Below are 18857 nucleotides of genomic sequence, written 5' to 3'. Positions count from 1 at the left end.
AGATCATGACACCCAAGAGGGTCTGCGCAGGGTGTGCCCCTGCAGGTGCAGCGGGGTTACTCTGCCCTGGCCCATCTGGGGAAACCCAAAGGGAACACGCGACCGGATCGACACAACCCCCAGTCCCAGAAACGCCAATACCTGGAGCTGGAATCTGCCGGTCAGCTCACCATCCCTCGTAAGCATCACTCTTGCCCCTGCGGGTTCCACACAGCCTCCGAGGGCGGGGCTCCGGCTTTGACTCTCTCTCTAGGCCTGGTTTTGATAAAGGCAAGGCCACCCACCCAGGGCTGTGTTTTTCTGATACACTCCCACCGTATCGCACTTGAAACTCAAAATCTTCAAGCCATTACCCAGGAAATCATCATAAAATCATTTGTTCATTTTTATTAGTGTCGCTGTAATTAAAGAGAATCATATTTCCAAAATCTTCAGCTGCACTTATCAAAACCCACCCTCCAACCAATCAATTAGTATTACAATAACTGCATTCCCTGGTTGCCGCCGCTATTAGCATTTTGATTGAATGTCTGTTGAAAAGTGACTGGTAACAGAAGATTGTGTTCAGAAAGTAATGTTTCTTTATTCGTCACCACCCAACCTTGTCTGCGTGTCTCCAGTCTTGACTCAAAAGAGACAAGACAGTTTCCAAAAGCAGTCGTTTTGGTGGCAGATTATATTTTCATGCGGCTTGTGATCAATTGGGCATAATGGCTCCAGTATCACCTGCGACACACAAGGGCCTCCCACCTGCTGTGACCTCAGCGTCCCGCGGCTGTACCTGGGCTGCTGGAGCCCCGAAGGGCTGATTCGTGTCCCTGCCGCCGCCTCCTCCCCACCCCAGTAATCGAGGACAGTTCCTGGCAGGTCTGGACACACAGCACTCCCGGAAGACAGAGTAACGCCCATGTTGCATAAGCCGGTGGACACCATGATTCCTACAGAAGATCGTCATCATTACCTTCCCTCTTCTCAGCCAGGCACTTGGGAAACCTGCTATTCTAATGTAAGTTCTCCATTCACCATCACTGTCCTCAAAGCACCAAAGAGGGTTAACAGGACCATGATGGGACGAGAATCGCTGTCTTCTCCATGTTACAGGAATTAAAGACAAGAGTCCATTAAATCACTATATTAGAATTTAAACAGCCTGCTAGTTCAGACAGCTATATTTACAAATGCCCCTCAAAAAACTCCCCATCACCAATGCCTTTTGTGACTAGATAGAGACCAGAGATCTCCAGACCTCCACAACGCAGCCAAACAGACACAAAAACATTTTCATCACAGTGTACAATCTTAGCTTAGGCAAGTCAGCCATCACAGCTTTGCAAATAGAGGAGATCTGCTTTGACACGTCTTAAGCAGAGTAGCAAGAACAGGGGACAGGGGAGGGGATGTCAGGAGTTAGGCAGACCACGTGTTCCAGGATACAAAGGTGGAGGTGCTTAAACGCCACCCATCCATCCACCCATCCAGTTTCAACCCACAGCCAAAGATACACACGAGTCTCATCTTCACCACAGATTGCCCTTGGCCAGCAAACCCCTCACTTGGCTTCACCCACCTCCCACCCATGGTCCATGTACAGTGGTGAGTGGCATCGGCAAGGCTGTATTAATGCTCCAGTTAAAAAAAAAATACAGAATTCAAGGAAAAAAGCACTACACTACACTACACGGTTCCTTTAAAAATCTTTCCTTTCTCTAAACTTCATCTCCTTTTTTCTCCCCCTGCACCCTCCCCGCTCCCCCCATTCTTGTTTCTCTCCTGGCTGCCAGCCAAGATTTTATAATAGTGTCAGGTAGCAATTTCATTTTTAAAATGCTCTTATCAAGGATTTAAGGTGAAAGATAAGAACAGCACAGTAAATCATCATAAAGGAGTGTTCTGTGAGGCATAGCATTTTACAAATCAAAACAGTTAACAAAACGAAAAGGCAAGGACAGGGAAACAAAGTGAGTTTAAGCATCGTCTGAAAGGGGGAGGGCAGAGGCCAAATTAAATAGAAAGATCATCCTTCAGATTTCCACGCTCCCTCTGGTAATGATCTTGGCATATTTGCTAAGAATTGCATGAACAGTCCAATTTCCATTTTAAAACAGCATGTTTTTAGAAGGCATATATATTGTCAAACCATTACACACACTTAACTGGGGGCTTTCATCAGAGTCATCTGACCTGCAAGCATGTGTTGCTAATATCACTGCTTTATTATTTATCAAATCAATTTCTTCATGGAATGACTAATAACCCAACCGCAGCTGCTCCCCCTCTCCCCACCCCAGCTGCTGCCGTCCTCGCAGCAGCGAGATCTGCTAGGCTACCTGCAGTGCCTCAAGCCCCACAGCTTGCAAAAGAGCCTTATTATTTATTTTTAAACGGACCCTCGAGGTGCCACTTAGGATTCAAACCACTTTGTGGTGGCTGCTTACATTACCCAGGAAAACTTAATATAAGGCCGGGACACGAGCCTTTATTTTACCAGGGGATTTTAATTATGGTCTCATGACAAAGGAACCACAAACCTAAAATAAAAAACAGAGACAGGTATCTACTTTCCTATTTTGATCCTTTATAACACCTTTGATTCCAGTCTGTTTTTTTTAAAAGCAACCAAATGGAAGCATCAGTCGCTCAGTCGTGTCTGACTCTCTGTGACCCCGTGGACTGTAGCCCACCAGGCTCCTCTGTCCATGGGATTCTCCAGGCAAGAATGCTGGACTGGGTTGCCATTTCCTTCTCCAGAGGAATGTCCTGACTCAGGGATTGAACCCAGGTCTCCTGCACTATAAGCAGATTCTTTACCGTCTGAGCCACATCCAATTCAAATGTGCACTGATATGAGGCAACCCAAGGGTGGTAATCCCAGAAAACAGTCATTAATACACTGTTTACTCTTGACTTTTTTTAATACGCTTACCAATCTCTTCTGGAGCCTAACCGAACATTCACAATAAATAAAAACATGCAATTAGATGATTTCCCATCTGCCAGGGAATGATTCAATTGTCCATTAGAAGCTAGAGCTCTAAAAATACATAAAGGGAAATTATTAGGTATTGTTGATACATATTTCTGTTGGAAAACAGGATTAGTACTATGGGCAAAATACAAAGCCGCTTTTGTAAATCTTACCCATTTTTTTTTTTTAAGGTAAGACATCAAGGGGGAGGGAGCAAATTAAACCGTAATTTTCAGACTACATCTCCTTATTGTCACTCAGAAAAATTGCCAGGTGTTTCCAGAGTAGTTTATACATAAATATACTAGCTGAATCAGGAAATCTTTCCAGGGCAAATGAATCAACTTAATTAAAAGAAGACTTCAGATGCCAAGCCTAGTGATTTTGGAAGTGGGGAGGGAATTTAGGAATCCATCTGTAAGTACACACTTTTCGCATGAGCATTTAAAATCCTGCTACTACAGACCTCAGGTCAGAGAGAACCTTCCCACCAGCCCACCAGCCTACACCAGGCATCAGGGTTAGCAGTGCAGGACTGATCTTTTTTTTTTAAAAAACTGAACCAGTATTTTCAGTCTTTTTTCCAGCTCAGCTGTAAAGGGCGACTACAACAATACCAAGGACATTTTTTTCTTTCCCCTCTTAAGAAAGAAAGAACTCCCATCAGTTCACCAGGTAATTGTTCTTTCCTAAGGTGCTGGGAAAATTGAAAAGTGTTCAGAACCATCTCTTCAATTCCCCAAAGCCCTCCCCAGAAAACACCTGTCGCTCCTACACCAACCTCCTGATAGGGGCTCTGCACCCCTGTTTTACTGGAGCATCTCGTGGGTGGGGGGGAGCACGCGGTGAAGCAGTGGAGACTGCTCGCTCTGTCTTCAGCTAAGCGAGACCAAGACCAGTGTGGATACGAGGAGGGCCTGCCTGTCGGCCAGCCGCCCTCTCACATGTCAGGGCTGTCTGCCGAGCGCGGGGACTAGGAGGGGGAAAATACACAGAGGGACCGAATGAGCAAGCAGATCGCACAGTGGTTGAGAGCGGAGAGGCGCCCAAACAGAAGGATGAGGGACCCAGACACTGCCGGAGCTGGCCTCATCTGAGATTTCCCTGGGGAAAGGGCATTTAAGCCCAGGCCTAAAAGCTGAGGAGCTGGTCGACTGTGAGACACTGTTCCTGGCAACTCGAGGAACAGCCTGTGTGGGTGGCCCTGCCAAGGAAGCGCCCAGGTCACAAGGTTGCAGGGAGCGTGTCTGGGGTGAAGCTGCAGACGGGAAAAGGGAGGAATGAGAGACTCGCCAGCCGAGCGTCCGCACTGCAGGCATCATCCTATCAGTGATGGGCGATATCTAGATTCACAGCCAGAACAACGTTGTGTGGTCATTCACAGCCCCACGCCCCGCACCAACCACTGGAGGCCGCCGCCACCCATGGCAGGTCTACACACGAGGCCACATGCTACCCGACTGTCCAGGCAGCCAGGCGTCTCAGGCTCAGGGGGATCAAAGGTCTGGTCCACAGCACTGCCTTTTTAAAAGCTTCAAAGCTGGAAGGGTCCTGGGAGATCACGTGAGCCAGGGGTTTCCCGGCACCCATGCGCTTCAGTTTCAGCTAGGGGGAACGTGAGAACTCAGCCCCAGCTCTAAGCCCGAGTCTCCCTTAACTGATCCAGAGTTAGCCCTAGACATCGGGATGTTTTAAAAACTCCCTGGGCGATCCTAACGTGCACCCAGGGCTGAAAACTGCTGAGGCAGTCCAGACCTAGGACAAGACAGCCATCATTCATCCCTACAGGCTGCCAAGGCTGGGCTGCGGGATGATGCGCGTCACCTGGACCTTCCCCTCCAGTCCTGCCCGCAAGCGAGGAAACCGACGCTGACCACCAGAGTCTCGGAGCTCCTTGGCCCTCGGTGACATCTAAGTGCCAACTAAAAGAACAGAAGGGGGGAGAGGTGAACTTTGGACAAGCTCCTTCCTCGGTTTGACGGTGCAGCTCCAACAGCACCGAAACGCCTTTATAGCCTCTGACTAAGGCGATACTTTCAACGGGCTCTGGGTCTACCCACGACCACTCTACCCAGCGAACACGCGGCTGCCGAGAGTGATTCAGGAGGGAGCCTGGGGCTACTGAGAGGCACAAAGCAGGGGCCACTGTTGCCTCTGGATCTATTCTGGGCCCAGGACGGATGATGTCACCTCCAGCAGCAGTGGGAAGCGGAGTCATGAATCATCCATGAACCAGCCCAGCCTCCGAGATAATAAATCGGATGTCGGCACGGAGAGCTTTGCGGATTTGGCGCAGAGGCGCTGGCTCCGCCTGGGGTGCTGGGAACACTCAGAAAAGAGGCGCTTTCAATTATCTCCTGCTATCAAGTTGGGGTGGCAAGTTGAGGAAGAAATCTCAAATTTGTAGGGAGCACTCAAAGGCACACAACTTTGATCACAGTGAAACCATGGCAGTTATTTTTTTACAGACTGTTGGGTTTGCCAACTAAACCCAAGGATTAAGAGACGCACACCCACATGGGGGCTGAAACTATTAATTACTGCTATGCCACTGGCGTCCTCTGCCCGGAGACCTTGTAGGTGTTACCACTTTGACCCTTAACTGCATTAATTTAGCTCAGAAATTCACTCTAGATTGAATTTGGCGACCCTTCCTGGCTGGAAGGGTTTCTGGGACGAAATAAAGAAATCAAGAAGTCTGTCTGGCAGGCCTTGAAGTTCAGTGTTGTCTCGCTATTTTCCTCCTCCTCATTTTTTTTTTCTTTTCCAGGGTGGACGTTGGGGCAGCTATGTAAAGACAGCAGGCTTTGTGTTGTACATGTGAGCTCTATTGATTTCCTTCTCTTTCTCTCTCTCTCGGCCTTATTTTTATTTCCCTAAATAACCAAGTTGAATGAACCAGCTGGAAATACCAGTCTACTGGGTATGGCGTGCATTCTTAGAGTTGGTGATTTCAACAACTTCTAGGTGCTATCAGTAAATCCCTGGCTTATAAAGAAATGACTGAGCTCTGAAGGCTACCAGTTCAACATTAAACCTCAGAGTTCTTCGAGTGTCTCTCTCTCTAACCAGAAAGTTATCTCTAACACTGTAAGGTCAATGTCATGGTCTCTGGCTAAATTAGACTTGGGCAAGCCATGCTATGCAGGATGTGGGGGCTGTGCTCTCAGTTAAGAATAACAGAAGGTCTTTGATTTCTCTTGCACATAATTCTGGGGAGGCAGCAACTGTGATGGGGACAGGAAGCTGCAGGGAGACACGGCTGTGACCGCCCGCTCCGACTACAGGCCACGGGTGAGCAGGGGGTGCGCCCAACAGGAAGCAACGCTTTGCCCTGCGTGTGCCTGTCCCAGGGCTGCCGGACAAAGTACCGCCAGCGGGGGGCTGAAAACAACAGCAGTGTATTCTCTCACAGCTCTGGAAGCTGCAAGTCTGCAATCCAGGGGTTGGCAGGACCATGACCTCTAGAAGTTTCCAGAAGAAAATCTGCCCCATGCCTTCCTCTTGGCTCCAGTGATCCTGGGCTCACAGCTCCACACGCCCATCTCTGCCTCCGTGGTCATGTGACCACATTTCTCCCTTCCATGTTCTCCCTCTTCTTAGAAGGACACCTACCCACTTACTCCAATGTGACTTCATCTTACATCTGCAAAGGCTTCCCTGGGGGCTCAAATGGTAAAGAATTCGCCTGCAATGCAGGAGACCCAGGTTCGATCCCTGGGTCTGGAAGATTCCCTGGAGGAGGACATGGCAACCCACTCCAGTATTCTTGCCTGGAGAATCCCATGGACAGAGGAGCCTGGCAGGCTACAGTCCATGAGGTCACAAAGAATTGGACACGACTGAGCGCACACACACTATTTCCAAATAAGGTCTAGAGGCTGGGACTGCCACAAACCTTTGGGGGGGATATGATTCAACCCATAATATGAAGGAAAACCTAACAGCATCTTCCAACAGCTCTCTAGAAGGTCAGTATTTTCACCAATCAGCTACTTTATCCTTCACTCCTCAAGAAGTCGCAGTAACAGTATTTTTATTGGTAGTAACACAGCAGTAGTTACTATGATAGCAATAAAGCTAATACTTACAGACAATACGAACATCAAATGCTCCACATAAACTTTCTCAAACCTCACTAGTCCACAAGTTAATACCACTCCCCATTTAACAGGTAAGAAAACTGAAGTGGAGAGGAGTTTGGAAAGGTCACACAGCTGGTGAGCAGGGGCCCTGAAATTGGAAACCTAGGCTCTCCCCCGCTCGGCCACACGGCCCAGACACCTCACAAGTTTCATGAGCTGGGCACCTGCTTTGACTCTTAAGCTTCAAGCAACAGAGACACAGAAGATTCTGTATCTGCCACGCTGTGTGAGGTCCCCACATAACTTGGGTTAGCAAGATGCTTTTAACTTTTTTTTTTTTCTTTAATTGAAAAGACCCTTCCCGGAATGACGGCCTCCCTGTTCTGACCTCCTCCCCTCTGGTCTGGGATAAACTCAAGCATCCGGGGCTTCTTTTCAGACCAGGGGTGGCCTGACTATCCTATTAATAGCACGTTGTCTGGGAAGAGCAGAAACTACGAAGAGTCCTCATCTATCTATCCGACTCTCTGTTTATGGAAAGAAAAAGACAGAGGTGACTCAGGCAGAGGCTTGTCGGCTGCATATAATCAAGTCTTGTCTGGAGCTCCTAGACCCCCTCTTCCCAGCAGGACAGGAAACTCAGATGAGGCAGGACCCACCACTCATTCAGCCTAAGACGCCACAAGTTCTACCAACCCCAGAAGGACAACCAAGTTCAAACCTGTTGACATCAGCGCCAGGAACAAGGCAGAAGTGACAATGTTCCTCTCAGAGTACTGAGATGGGATGAACCTCTTTCTTCTGAAAATTCTCTCCTGCTGTCCTACCACGACATTTACAACTCAAACTGGGGTGAACTGTATCAGTAAAAGATGATGATGAGAAAGTATTTGTTTGACTAGTAATAAACGCACAGGGTACAAAAATTCAAAGGGTAAATGAGTATGAAGTGAAAAGTTTTCCTGAATCCCTGGACCTCTGGCCACTGAATGCTCTTGCCCAGAAGCAAATGCTGTTTTTGTTTTTTTAATTTATGTATGTCTGCATCTAAGAGTCTGTGTATTTATGCCTAAAACATATTCAGGTGCTTTCTATAGCTAGAGATTATTCCAAATCCTTTATACTTATGAACTGATATAAGCCTCGGGCTAACCCAATGCCATCATTCCTGTTTTACAGAAATGATGAATCTGAGTCACAGAGAGGGTTGGTAACTTGCCGAAGGTCACACAGCTATGAAGTCACAAACCTCAGACTCAAATACCAGCTGTCTGACTCCAGAGAAGAGCTCTTAGCCACGAGGCCATTCTCACTATTATCAGTTTTGTGACTATCTTTTCAAAAATATTCCATGCACTGGCAAACACATGTTTCATGTGGGAAGGGGAGGGGAAAACTTTTTTTGAAAAAAGACCAGGTCTTAAAAATTCAAAGAGTGTAATTTGTCTAAAGAAGTTAAACCGGCTGCTCTTTAAGGCTGGAAGGAAAGGGCCAAGCTACTGGGCGCTGACCACTCTCGCTGGGCACTTCACAAGGGGCTCGTTAACTCTCACAGAGCAGGGGTGTTGCCTCCACAAGAGAGAAATGGGGCTCAGAGCCCTCAGGGCCGCGCCCATGGGAAGCTGGGACTGAAGCCAAGGATGTGCGTGCTAAAGCGTTTCCGTGGCGTCTGACTCTCTGTGACCCCATGGACTGCAGCGCGCCAGGCTCCTCTGCATGGGGTTCTCCAGGCAAGAGCGCTGGAGCGGGCTGCCGTACCCTCCTCCAGGAGCTGAGCACAGGCAGCGCTAGATCCAGGCTCTCTCCCGTGTGTCCTGAGACAGACACAAGCGGGCCAGGGAAGGTCCTCCAAATCCAGGACCCAAACACAAGCTCGAGTCCTGAGCTGCACAAATGCAGGGCCTTCTCCAGCCCCGGCAGGAGGCAGCCACCCGGCTCTAGTCTCCCCGGGTCAGCCCCTAGCAGTGCCGGGATGCTAAGAAAGGGGATGCTTTTAACCAAGTGGCTGAGCTGAGGGCGCCTCTCTCCTCAGAGATCTGAAACCACGCGACAGTCGGAGCAGGGCCTCTCTGGGAACAGGGCCCAACAAAAGCCTCGTTGTCTTGCTGCAAAAAAAACCGTTTCTCGGTCAGCGAAGTGACTGACCCTGGGCCCACTCCTTTCTGCTTCTGTGAGCCACAGCCAGGAGGGAGGCGGGATGATCTCCTAGCTCACCACCCTGGAAGGAAGGAGTTTCAGATTCATCCTCCAGCGGAGACACCTCGGGGCACCCAGGGGGCACAGTCCCCGCCTCCCTGTTGCCAAAGCACTGGGGGCTCCGTGTGGGTCCCTGACCACTGGGGAAGTGCGGGGACAGGAACTGAACTCCTGTGTTGATGAATATCTCAAGAGACAGTGCCGGAATGGGCGCTTCCGGAATGCAGTTAGCTCCGGGGAAAAAAATAAAAAATTAAATAAAGCATGCTCCTTGCTTTCTTGTCAGAAATAAAATTAAGGTCTCAGATCGATGCTGCCAGGGCTGGGGGAGACACAGGCATCTTTAATGGCCTCCTCTCCATGTTTGCAAATTCACAGTCCCCTTCAACCCTGCCCTTCTAATTGGTTATTTGCGAGGTCGTGTTTGCACCGGTTTCTCGGGAAGGCTAATGGTGTTTATTTAACAAGAAAATAAAATGTGCAGACAGCTCCAGGGGCCGGTCTCTGAGAGCTGGCTGGGGAGGGGCCGCAGCTCTGTACCCTGCTCCCCTCCCTCACCCTTGAGTGGCCCTTCCTCTGCAGGAGGTCCTGAGAGGGGTCTGGCGACAAGTCAGGCCTCGAGGGGACCGTGGTGGGGTCCTGGGGGGTGGGGGCCAGGCCCCACAGCCTCTGGGCAGAGCCCCTTGAGACTGAAGAGGTGGGATGCATCCTCTGCTGGGCGCCCCTGTAGGCAGCCTGCCTTTAGAACAAGCTCACTGGGACCACGGAATCCAGTGCAGAGCTTACCCCGCTGCGGGGCCTGCCTTTAGAACAAGCTCGCTGGGACCACAGACTCCAGTGCAGAGCTTACCCCGCTGCGGGGCCTGCCTTTAGAACAAGCTCGCTGGGACCACAGACTCCAGTGCAGAGCTTACCCCGCTGCGGGGCCTGCCTTTAGAACAAGCTCACTGGGACCACGGAATCCAGTGCAGAGCTTACCCCGCTGCGGGGCCTGCCTTTAGAACAAGCTCACTGGGACCACGGAATCCAGTGCAGAGCTTACCCCGCTGCGGGGCCTGCCTTTAGAACAAGCTCGCTGGGACCACGGAGTCCAGTGCAGAGCTTACCCCGCTGCGGGGCCTGCCTTTAGAACAAGCTCGCTGGGACCACGGACTCCAGTGCAGAGCTTACCCTGCTGCGGGGCCTGACCATTCTTCCTCGTGCTAACTGAAGTGCACCCAACTTCAAGTCAGCCCATCACTGTTTCCCAGGAGAAACTCTCCAAGAGCCCACTGGCAGCAAATACACCTCACTGCCAGCATCCCCCAAGTCTCCTCTACCCAAGTGGGGAGACAGAGTCAACCGTATTGAGTTTCCACCCCACTCTAACATTCTCCCATAGACGCCACGGCTACCAAAACCTCACCTCGACAGGTGGCCCACACTGACACCAGTCCACTCTGGGCAGGGAAGAGGTCTATCAGCCACCCTGACCCAACTCTCTACTTGCATGAGAAAGCCCACCAAACAGAGGGCGACTACAACGCGCTACAGCGAGGCCGGAAGCTCTGCCCACCAGTACCCTCGGCATCAGTGGCCTGGGACAGGCCAGCGCTTTCCTGTCCACTGGCTTCCAACTCAGCTGCAGATCAGCACCAGTAATGACCAGCTGCTGGCTCACAGGTCGCCAATGAACCCTGTGATGCATCTCGATCCGCGCTAGAGAGTGATGGGTACCTCTCAGCTTCAGAGACCAGCACGGGGACGAGAAAGCAGGTCTCTGAGGTGGGGGCACGCAAAGGGCACGACTCTAGATGGGAGTGTGTGTGTGTGCGTGTGCGTGTGTGAGGTAGGGGAACACAAAGGGCAGGACTCTAACGGGGAGGGTGTGTGTGTGTGTTAAGCTGCTTCAGTCGAGTCTGTATGTATGTGTCTGTGGGGGGTGTGTGTGTGTGAAGCTGCTTCAGTTGTGTCTGATTCTTTGTGACCCCCTGGACTGCAGCCCACCAGGCTCCTCTGTCCATGACATTCTCCAGGCAAGAATACTGCAGCGGGCTGCCCTCCTCCAGGGGATCTTCCAGACCCAGGGATCAAACTTGCGTCTCTTGCATTGCAGGTGGATCCTTTACCGCTGAACCAACCGGGGAAGCCCCTAGCGGGGCAGCCCCCGAAGCAAACCCTGCTTGAGACGCCGAGCTTGGGCACCGGTATGGTGCAGCATGGCCTTGGGTCAGAGCGGCTCAGGCGTCCCCACCTGCTGTGACTCCTAAACCCTCCTTACGCTTGCTACCCCATCCACAGCCCTTTCCACTAGAAGGACTTATGCCCCTGGTCAAGCACACTTCTTCCTCCTCCATCCTACAAGTAGAAGGGACCTCGTTACAGGCAGATTCTTGACCCTCTGAGCCACCGGGGAAGCCCCTCCAGCCTACAGAGTCACATTATAAGTTGTAGCATCCCAGCCCTCTCTCCCGGGTAAATGAAGTCAGGATGTTAGAATCTCCCCAGGAAAGACACACACACATTATCTGTGACAGGCCACACCTACAAATGAAGCAATACCTTTTTATTTTTAATTTAATTTACGCTGCTGTGAAACTCTTTTTACCCACCCCCTCCCCCTTGGGAAACAGGTATCAATGAGCAAACAATTACAGTGTGATTTTTAATCATTTTCAGTGTACACAAAAGAGTCTGAACTTCAGAGGTCAGTTTTAAAAGGGAGTGTCTGGCAGGTAGTCAAGACATTAAGGGTTGGTTATTCTCCTTAGAAAAGCACTGTCTTCTATCACAGCTCCAGCTATACAGGCACCATTTTAATAAATAAACTGATCACACAGATTACAGAAACTTTAAACCTCAGCCAGCTGCTTTTGGAGACAGAGATGCTCTCTGGGCTTCTCAAGAAGCCCAGCTCAGCCTCACGCCCGAGCCTGCAGAAAGCCACTCCCCTGACCGCAGGGCCCACCACGGCCCCTTTCTGGTCTGGGGTCCCCCAAGGGGCACAGCTCTCCTGGAGGAGGACTCCCTTCGTGCAGGAAGCCTGCAGGGGATGGTGCTCCCTGAGCTTCAGAGAACCGCCACGGGCTGAGGACTGAGGGCTGAGGTCGGGGCAGGGGACTGGCTCAGAGCCTGTTCCTCTCCAGGGCCATTAGCATCACACTTAATAAGCCACTGCTAACAGTCGGGAGAGGAGCCATCCATCACACGGATCTTTATTTTTCTCAGTGTATCCTGTTCCTCTGCCTCTGGCAATGTTCCGAGGCCAACAGGCCTGCTGGGTGATGGAAGCCACGGGGAGTGCGGAGGGCCTGTCCCCAGGCAGTGTCCCCTTCTGCACTCGGCCGGAAACCGCCCCCCTCCTGCTGACCCTCCCCAGACCATCCTTAGACAAGCTTCAAAGACACCCAGCTCACTTCCCACTGGGCCTCCAGGCACCTAGCTCTCCCCTGATGAGCCAGACTTGGAGGAACCTGGCATGCAGGCTGAGGTCAGAAGCAAGGGGCAGAGCTGAGGCTCCCCTGGAATGAGGGGGGTCTCCCTACCCTCCCAGGAGGCGACTGAGAGACGCACTTCAGCACCCAGAATCCCCAGTTCACGGTCTCAGAAAGGGCTGACGTGGGGAGATGGGAGAGCAAGCGCTGAGTCGTGTCACCTTCCCTCCTGCCCCCGGCTCTCAACCAGCCTCCCACTGAAGAGCAAGTTAGACTGGATGGCACCTTGCTCCTCCCTCCCGCCCTGCTTACCTCCAGCCCCAGCTGGAATCAATACCTGATGCTGAATTCAAGATCTTATCTGAGTTTTGCAAGGATAAAGCAACAAACTTTTCCCAGTGATTAAATCCTTAGATGATCAGCCCAATATTTTTCAGCCCACCTCTAAGAACATTTAGAAAGCAAGTGAAATGACTCTGGACACTGGAAACCCACCATTTTCTCTCTCTCTCTCTCTCTGGACACAAAGAATCCCAGAGAAGGCCATGAAATGAAGAGATGGAAGCTAAGAAAGGCCCCAGCTTCCTTAGTAGCTCAGCTCTCCGTCCAGCTGTAGGAACCAGATATGTGACTTTTCGAAACTCCACCCACCTTGGTTTATCCATCTGAAACATGGATAAACACTGTAGTCCAGCAAGAGAATAGATGTGGAGAAGGACTAATAAAAAGGAGGTGCTCAAGTGATTACGGAGGAGGGCATGGCACTCCAGTACTCTTGTCTGGAGAATCCCACAGAAGAGCCTGGCGGGCTACAGTCCACAGTCCATAGGATCACAAAGAGTCGGGCCCAACTGAACACTCGCATGCAGGTGCTTAAGACTGCCGACTCCTCTGCTTTAAACCACCGATTAGCCTCATGTCTGTAGAGCGGTTAAGGGCGCTGGCTCAGGGTTGGACAGGCTGGGCTTATGTCTAGGCTCTGTATGGTCTAGTGTGTGGCTCTGGGTAGCTTCGTTCATAAAGATTCCACAGTGTGTGCCACGTGCCTGGTTGAGGGGTGCTTAGAATGTGGCTCCTTCCGCTGGGAGTGTCAACACAACCTGGTTAACACAGAACCCCGTGGCGTGTGCTCTGATGGGAGGCCGGAACCCCTTTCAGGGATGAAGGCCATCCTCACCGCTGCTGGGCATGCTGCTGGACTGCGCTCCAGCTCCTGGTCCCCTCCAGAACTTCCTCAGTGCAAAGGCAAGATGACACCTGCTTCCGGGGTCAGCTGCCTCCCAGGCCTGAGCAACATACAGGTGTGACTGGGGCAGCAGGAGGACCAGTGTCCCTTCAAAGGCCACAGGGCACCCCAGGTCACCATCTCCCTCCAGCCCCCGTGGAGAGCAGCCTCCATGAACCCCCTGCCCTGTCTCAGGGACCCAACCTGCACCAACTGCTCCCTCTCCCCCGGTTAAAATAAGAAAGGGAGACAATCTGGGCCACGCTTCCAGTTAAAAGCTAAAAGCCAGAAGCACACTTCAGGCCCCGGGGCTCATCAGTCCCAGTTCCTATATTTTCCAGAGGCGGAGCCGGAGGGTTTGGAGAGGTTAGGAGAAGCGCCCCTGGCTAAACCCACGGGGCCCACAGGGGCTGGAAGGCGGTCCCATAAAGGATGAAGAGGGGAAGACTCCACGCTTCCGTGCGAATCAGATGCTGCGTGACCTTCCTGCTTCCAGCATGGAGGACGCATCTCCCCAGAGGGCTCACTGTTTGCTGTTCCCTGGACCCTTTCCCAGGGCACCACTGCGGTCCAAGGGCGGATGTACAAGGGGAAGGGACACAGGCTGGCGCCTCTGTGAACAGGAGGAGCAGACTGCCGCGCTGCACTGAGGGCCGCCCGTGTGCCTACGGGGCCTGCGGGCGAGAGGGTAGGTGACGGCCACCGTGGGGCCAGGAGGGGAAGCTCTGCCCAACCCCTGGCTCCTAATGGCAAGCGCAGCCTGACTCCCAGAAGGCCAGGCCCCAGGCCAGTGCCCTGAAGCTTTTCCTGCACGGCAGTGGTCACAGTTCAAGGGCACACAGGTGGTTTTCAAAACGCCCGGGGCGGAGGACACGTCACCGCTCAGGCCGCCCAGAAGAGCTGGGTCAGAGGCTGACGGGCAGCACTGAACAAGTGCCCTGACACCACAGAGGGGTTAATGGTCTGCGCCTCTTTCAGCGGCGAGCTGGCAGCAGCGCCAGCCAGAGAGGTGTCCTCAACTTCTGCTGGGGCAGCACTTTCCTCGTGATAAGATAATGGAAAGCAGGAAGCTGAAGAGGTGAAGGGAAGGTTGGGGCAAGGTGGCTGCAGGAGGATTTTATTTTCTTGCGCTTATCACCCGATTCCAAACGCGCATTCCATCAGGCTAGGGCCATGGGGCCCGCCTGCTCCACATGTATGTGACTAGAGCTTCTGCTGTGATACGTTCTTATATTTTTGAGAACATTCTTTCCTTCCCTAACGCTCTGAACCAGTGAAGTTATTACCCCAGCTTTGGCCCCCAGTCCAGAGGGAAGCTCTTTCTCAGCTGGAGGGGCTGGAAAGCATGGACAGCCGAAGCCCCCGCTCACACGGGAAGAACAGTGGGGGCGGATGTCTGCACAGGGGCAGCCAGCAGCAGGTGTCAGGGCCCCCCTGATGAAACCTCCAGGCCCCTCTCGCCTTCTCTTCCCTGCCCAGCCAGCAGCAGGCCAGCCCCAGGCTGCATCTGTGCAGGCCGGCTTCCTGTGCCACCCCACACACCCCGAGCTCAGCAGGGCTCAACTCCTGGTTGAGTTGAGCTGCCATCTTGAGATTCTTAGTGGTTTTTGACACCCTGTTCTGACTCCACAAACCACGTAAGGGGTCTGGCACCGACCAGAGAAAGGACAGGAGGCTGTGGGGTGGGCTGTGCCCTCGCCAGGGGCTCTGCTCACCCGCCTTCCTGCCCTCACCACCAGTGGCGTCAGCAACAATGCTCCCGAAGCCACCCTGAGCACTGGGCCACAGAACGAGCACCCTTCAGCTCACAACCAGAAACCCTTCCCTGACCCGGTCACAGAGGGGCCACCACCCCGTCCCTGCACCCGGCGCCCCTGGAGGAGGAGAGGAAGCTTCCCCAACAGCAGGCGGCCCCAGGTCAGAAAGAGGGGAGGCTTTCCCTGGGGCCTCCTCCGCAGGCTGTCTGGGGGCCTGATGCCCTGGCTGTGAATCCAGCTCCTCCTGCTATCAGCTGAGTGGCCAGAGACTCACAGTCATCCCCCCTCTCTCGGGTCCCTCAGATGGTGAACCTCTTTCCCTGCTCAGCTGAGAGGGTTCAATGAGATGATCCATCATCTTCTCCCACACAGGGCCTGACACAGAGCAGGAGATCAAAAACACTTTTGTGCAATGATATTCAGAAGAGAAGGACCACAGTACTACCTAGAAGCTGCTCCGGAGTCTCCCAGGATTATGAATTCTAACACTGAACGCCAGAGCCTCACTCAGAGGAGCTGTGCCCACCCTGAAAAATCAAAGGATGGAAATACTCTTCCCCACAAACGCCGTCCCCACGTGCAGACAACAAAGAACAGAACCTGAAATCAGCCGTCCTGGGTGTGAGTGCCCTCTCTGCCAGCACCGAACGCAGCAAACCATCCTGTCAGGAGGGACTAACGTGACCTGCATCTTACAGATGAGTAAACCGAGGCATGAAGAACTTAAGGGATTTTCCCAAAGTCACAACAACCCCCAGGGTCTGCTGTGAAGACCACGTTAGACGATGCGCATGGAAGCAGTGCCGGGAAAAGCCCAAGGCCCAAGGCAGTGCACGTGCTGATCCAAGGTGACCGAGGACCGCCCACTGCCCGCACCACCTTCCTCTCGCTCCGCGGCATTCATTCCAGAGCGCTGGAGAAGACGAGGGCAATTGTCGACTTGCTCACATCTGCAAGCGCGTCGCCTCTCTCCCTGCCTTCTGTCCTCACCCTCCAGTCGCTCCCCGTCCCTTCCCAGCATGTACCCCACTGATGCCCCAGTTCCCGCCCAGTTTTCCATTTCCCTTTCGAGGATGCTGTAGCTGGATGGACGAGAGACTGGATTCCAGGGTGCACTCAGGACGGCCCCTCCTCCTCCCTACCCTGCTCCTTCCTCCCTTTCACTCAGCCTGCCTGCTCAGAGCAGGAGAGACGTGCAGTCAACGCTGGGTAACTGCTACTAATCACAGGTGACAGCAAGAATGTAAACAACACAGGAAACATCCAAATGCAATCCAAGTGGCAAGGAAACACGGCTTGCTGGCTCCTTCTCTGGAGAACACGGCTTTCCTGCCACCCTCTTTCAGACACTCTGCCCATGAATGCCCGGTGAACACGCACCCCAGAAACCAAGAGCTTCTGGAGAACGGGAGGACTGAACGCTGAACTGTAACGCTTCCTCTGGGAAGGACTTTCTCGAGTCATCCAATTTCCTATTTACAGCAATCATCTCGGTGTGTCCGTTTTGTGGTGGGGGGAGTGAGGTGGCAGAGATCAGACACCCCTTTGAGAACCCACTCAAAGCTAAGAAACCTCTCCCAGGATAACATAAAATATTTTGCATGTCATTTCAAGGGTTCTTAGACCCCAAGGTGAAACCCATTTTCTAAAACACGAACAAGACACTAAGCGCAGAAGACAATACGGGGAAGTGCAAACGTCTTCCAAACATTGGAGAGGCGCAAAAGGGCGTTTCTAGGTCTGTACTCACTGCATAAGCCTAGGACATATGTACAATGTACTCACTGAATAAACCTAGGACCAGGCTTCTTTGTTCTTGTTTTCTTTTTTTTTGGCTGCTCTTTAGATCGACAATGTGCTTCTAAACCAGCTCCTTCAATACAAACTGAGAACTCAATTGACTAATTGCTGTGAATAACTTCCACTTGGTTCGCTTAGAGCCGTGGGTCAGCAAGGACCAACAACATGTTGGGTGTGACTGCATCATTAAACGACAGTTCCCAAGCCCACAGGAAATGGGGTTTTAAGGGTCCGGTATCAACTCTAGGCACTGTCACGGCCCTCCATTAACAAAGACCTCCAACCGACATCACCTCCAACCGCCTGATTTTGGAACAGTCGCTGCGACTTTTGTCTGTGGGGCTGGGGGTAAGAAGAGAGGGGCCGGAGGGGCTGCTTCCTCTCATGGGTCTTCTTACCTCTGTGCCTGTTGGTCGTCTTATCAAACATCAGCATTGCATCCTCCACCTGCAGAGCAAACACAAAACAGAGTCTGCTTCAGGAACTTTAACAAAATATGGGACACGTTATATGTTCAGGGGAGGGGAGCGGCTTCCAAATCATGTTGCTCATTAAAACGGCTTGAAAACACAAATATTAAAAGAGAAAATAAATCACTGTCTTTCTGTCTTTCCAACCTAGCACAGCCACATTTAGCATCTGGTGTTCTTCCCTCTAATTTTTGTAAAAATCTATGCCTATGGCTTCCCTGGTGGCTCAGTGGTAAAAAAAAAAATCTGCCTACCAATGCAGGAGATGTGAGTTCAGTCCCTGGGTCAGGAAGGTTCCTGGGGTCGCTAAGAGTCAGACATGACCAAGCACGAATGCACACATGCCTATTTTAACACAGTTTAAAATCATATCACACATGGAATTTTCCCCTTGTTCTTTTTTATTTAGATAATATTACAACACTGCAAACATTTCCCAGATAACTACATCACGAATACTCTCTTTTATTCCCCCAGATTTTTGTGTGGTAATATACTCATAACATTAAAATTGCCACTGCAACTTTCTTTAAGTGTACAGTTCAGTGGTATCAAATAAATTCATAAAGTTGCAGGAGCATCACCACCATTCATCTCCAGAACGTTTTTCCTCTTGTAAAACTGAAACTCTACCCCCTTTAAGGGGGACCCCCTTCGTCCCCTCAGCCTATGGAAGCCACTTGCCCACTTTCTGTCTCCAAGACTGGGGCCCCTCTGAGTATTTCACATAAGTAGAATTACACAGGGTATGTCTTTTTTTGTGACTGGCTTATTTCACTTAGCATAATGTCCTCAAGGTTCATCCATCTTCCATTTAAGTATAGATCACATTTGCTTATCCATTTGCCCATCGATGAACACTTGGATTTTAGCTATTGTGAATAATGCTGCTATGAAGATGGGTGTACAAATATCCTGAGTAACTGCATTCACTTCTTTTGGATAC

At 51.6% G+C, this 18857-nt stretch overlaps 1 protein-coding gene across 14 annotated transcripts in view; it reads right to left on the bottom strand.

The window, feature by feature from the left end:
• The window catches only part of MSI2 (musashi RNA binding protein 2), a 400997-nt gene that overhangs the window by 124053 nt on the left and 258087 nt on the right, over positions 1-18857 (bottom strand). For all 14 annotated transcript variants that reach the window (XM_070478500.1, XM_070478493.1, XM_070478499.1 and 11 more), the window contains one exon: positions 17840-17888. In XM_070478500.1, the coding sequence (XP_070334601.1) occupies positions 17840-17888 (49 nt within the window). The remainder of the gene's footprint in view (positions 1-17839; positions 17889-18857) is intronic.

This window comes from Odocoileus virginianus, chromosome 17, assembly GCF_023699985.2.
Source record: "Odocoileus virginianus isolate 20LAN1187 ecotype Illinois chromosome 17, Ovbor_1.2, whole genome shotgun sequence".
Lineage (NCBI taxonomy): Eukaryota > Metazoa > Chordata > Mammalia > Artiodactyla > Cervidae > Odocoileus > Odocoileus virginianus.
Note: the sequence above shows the minus strand (reverse complement) of the source record. Positions and strands in the feature narration are given on the sequence as shown.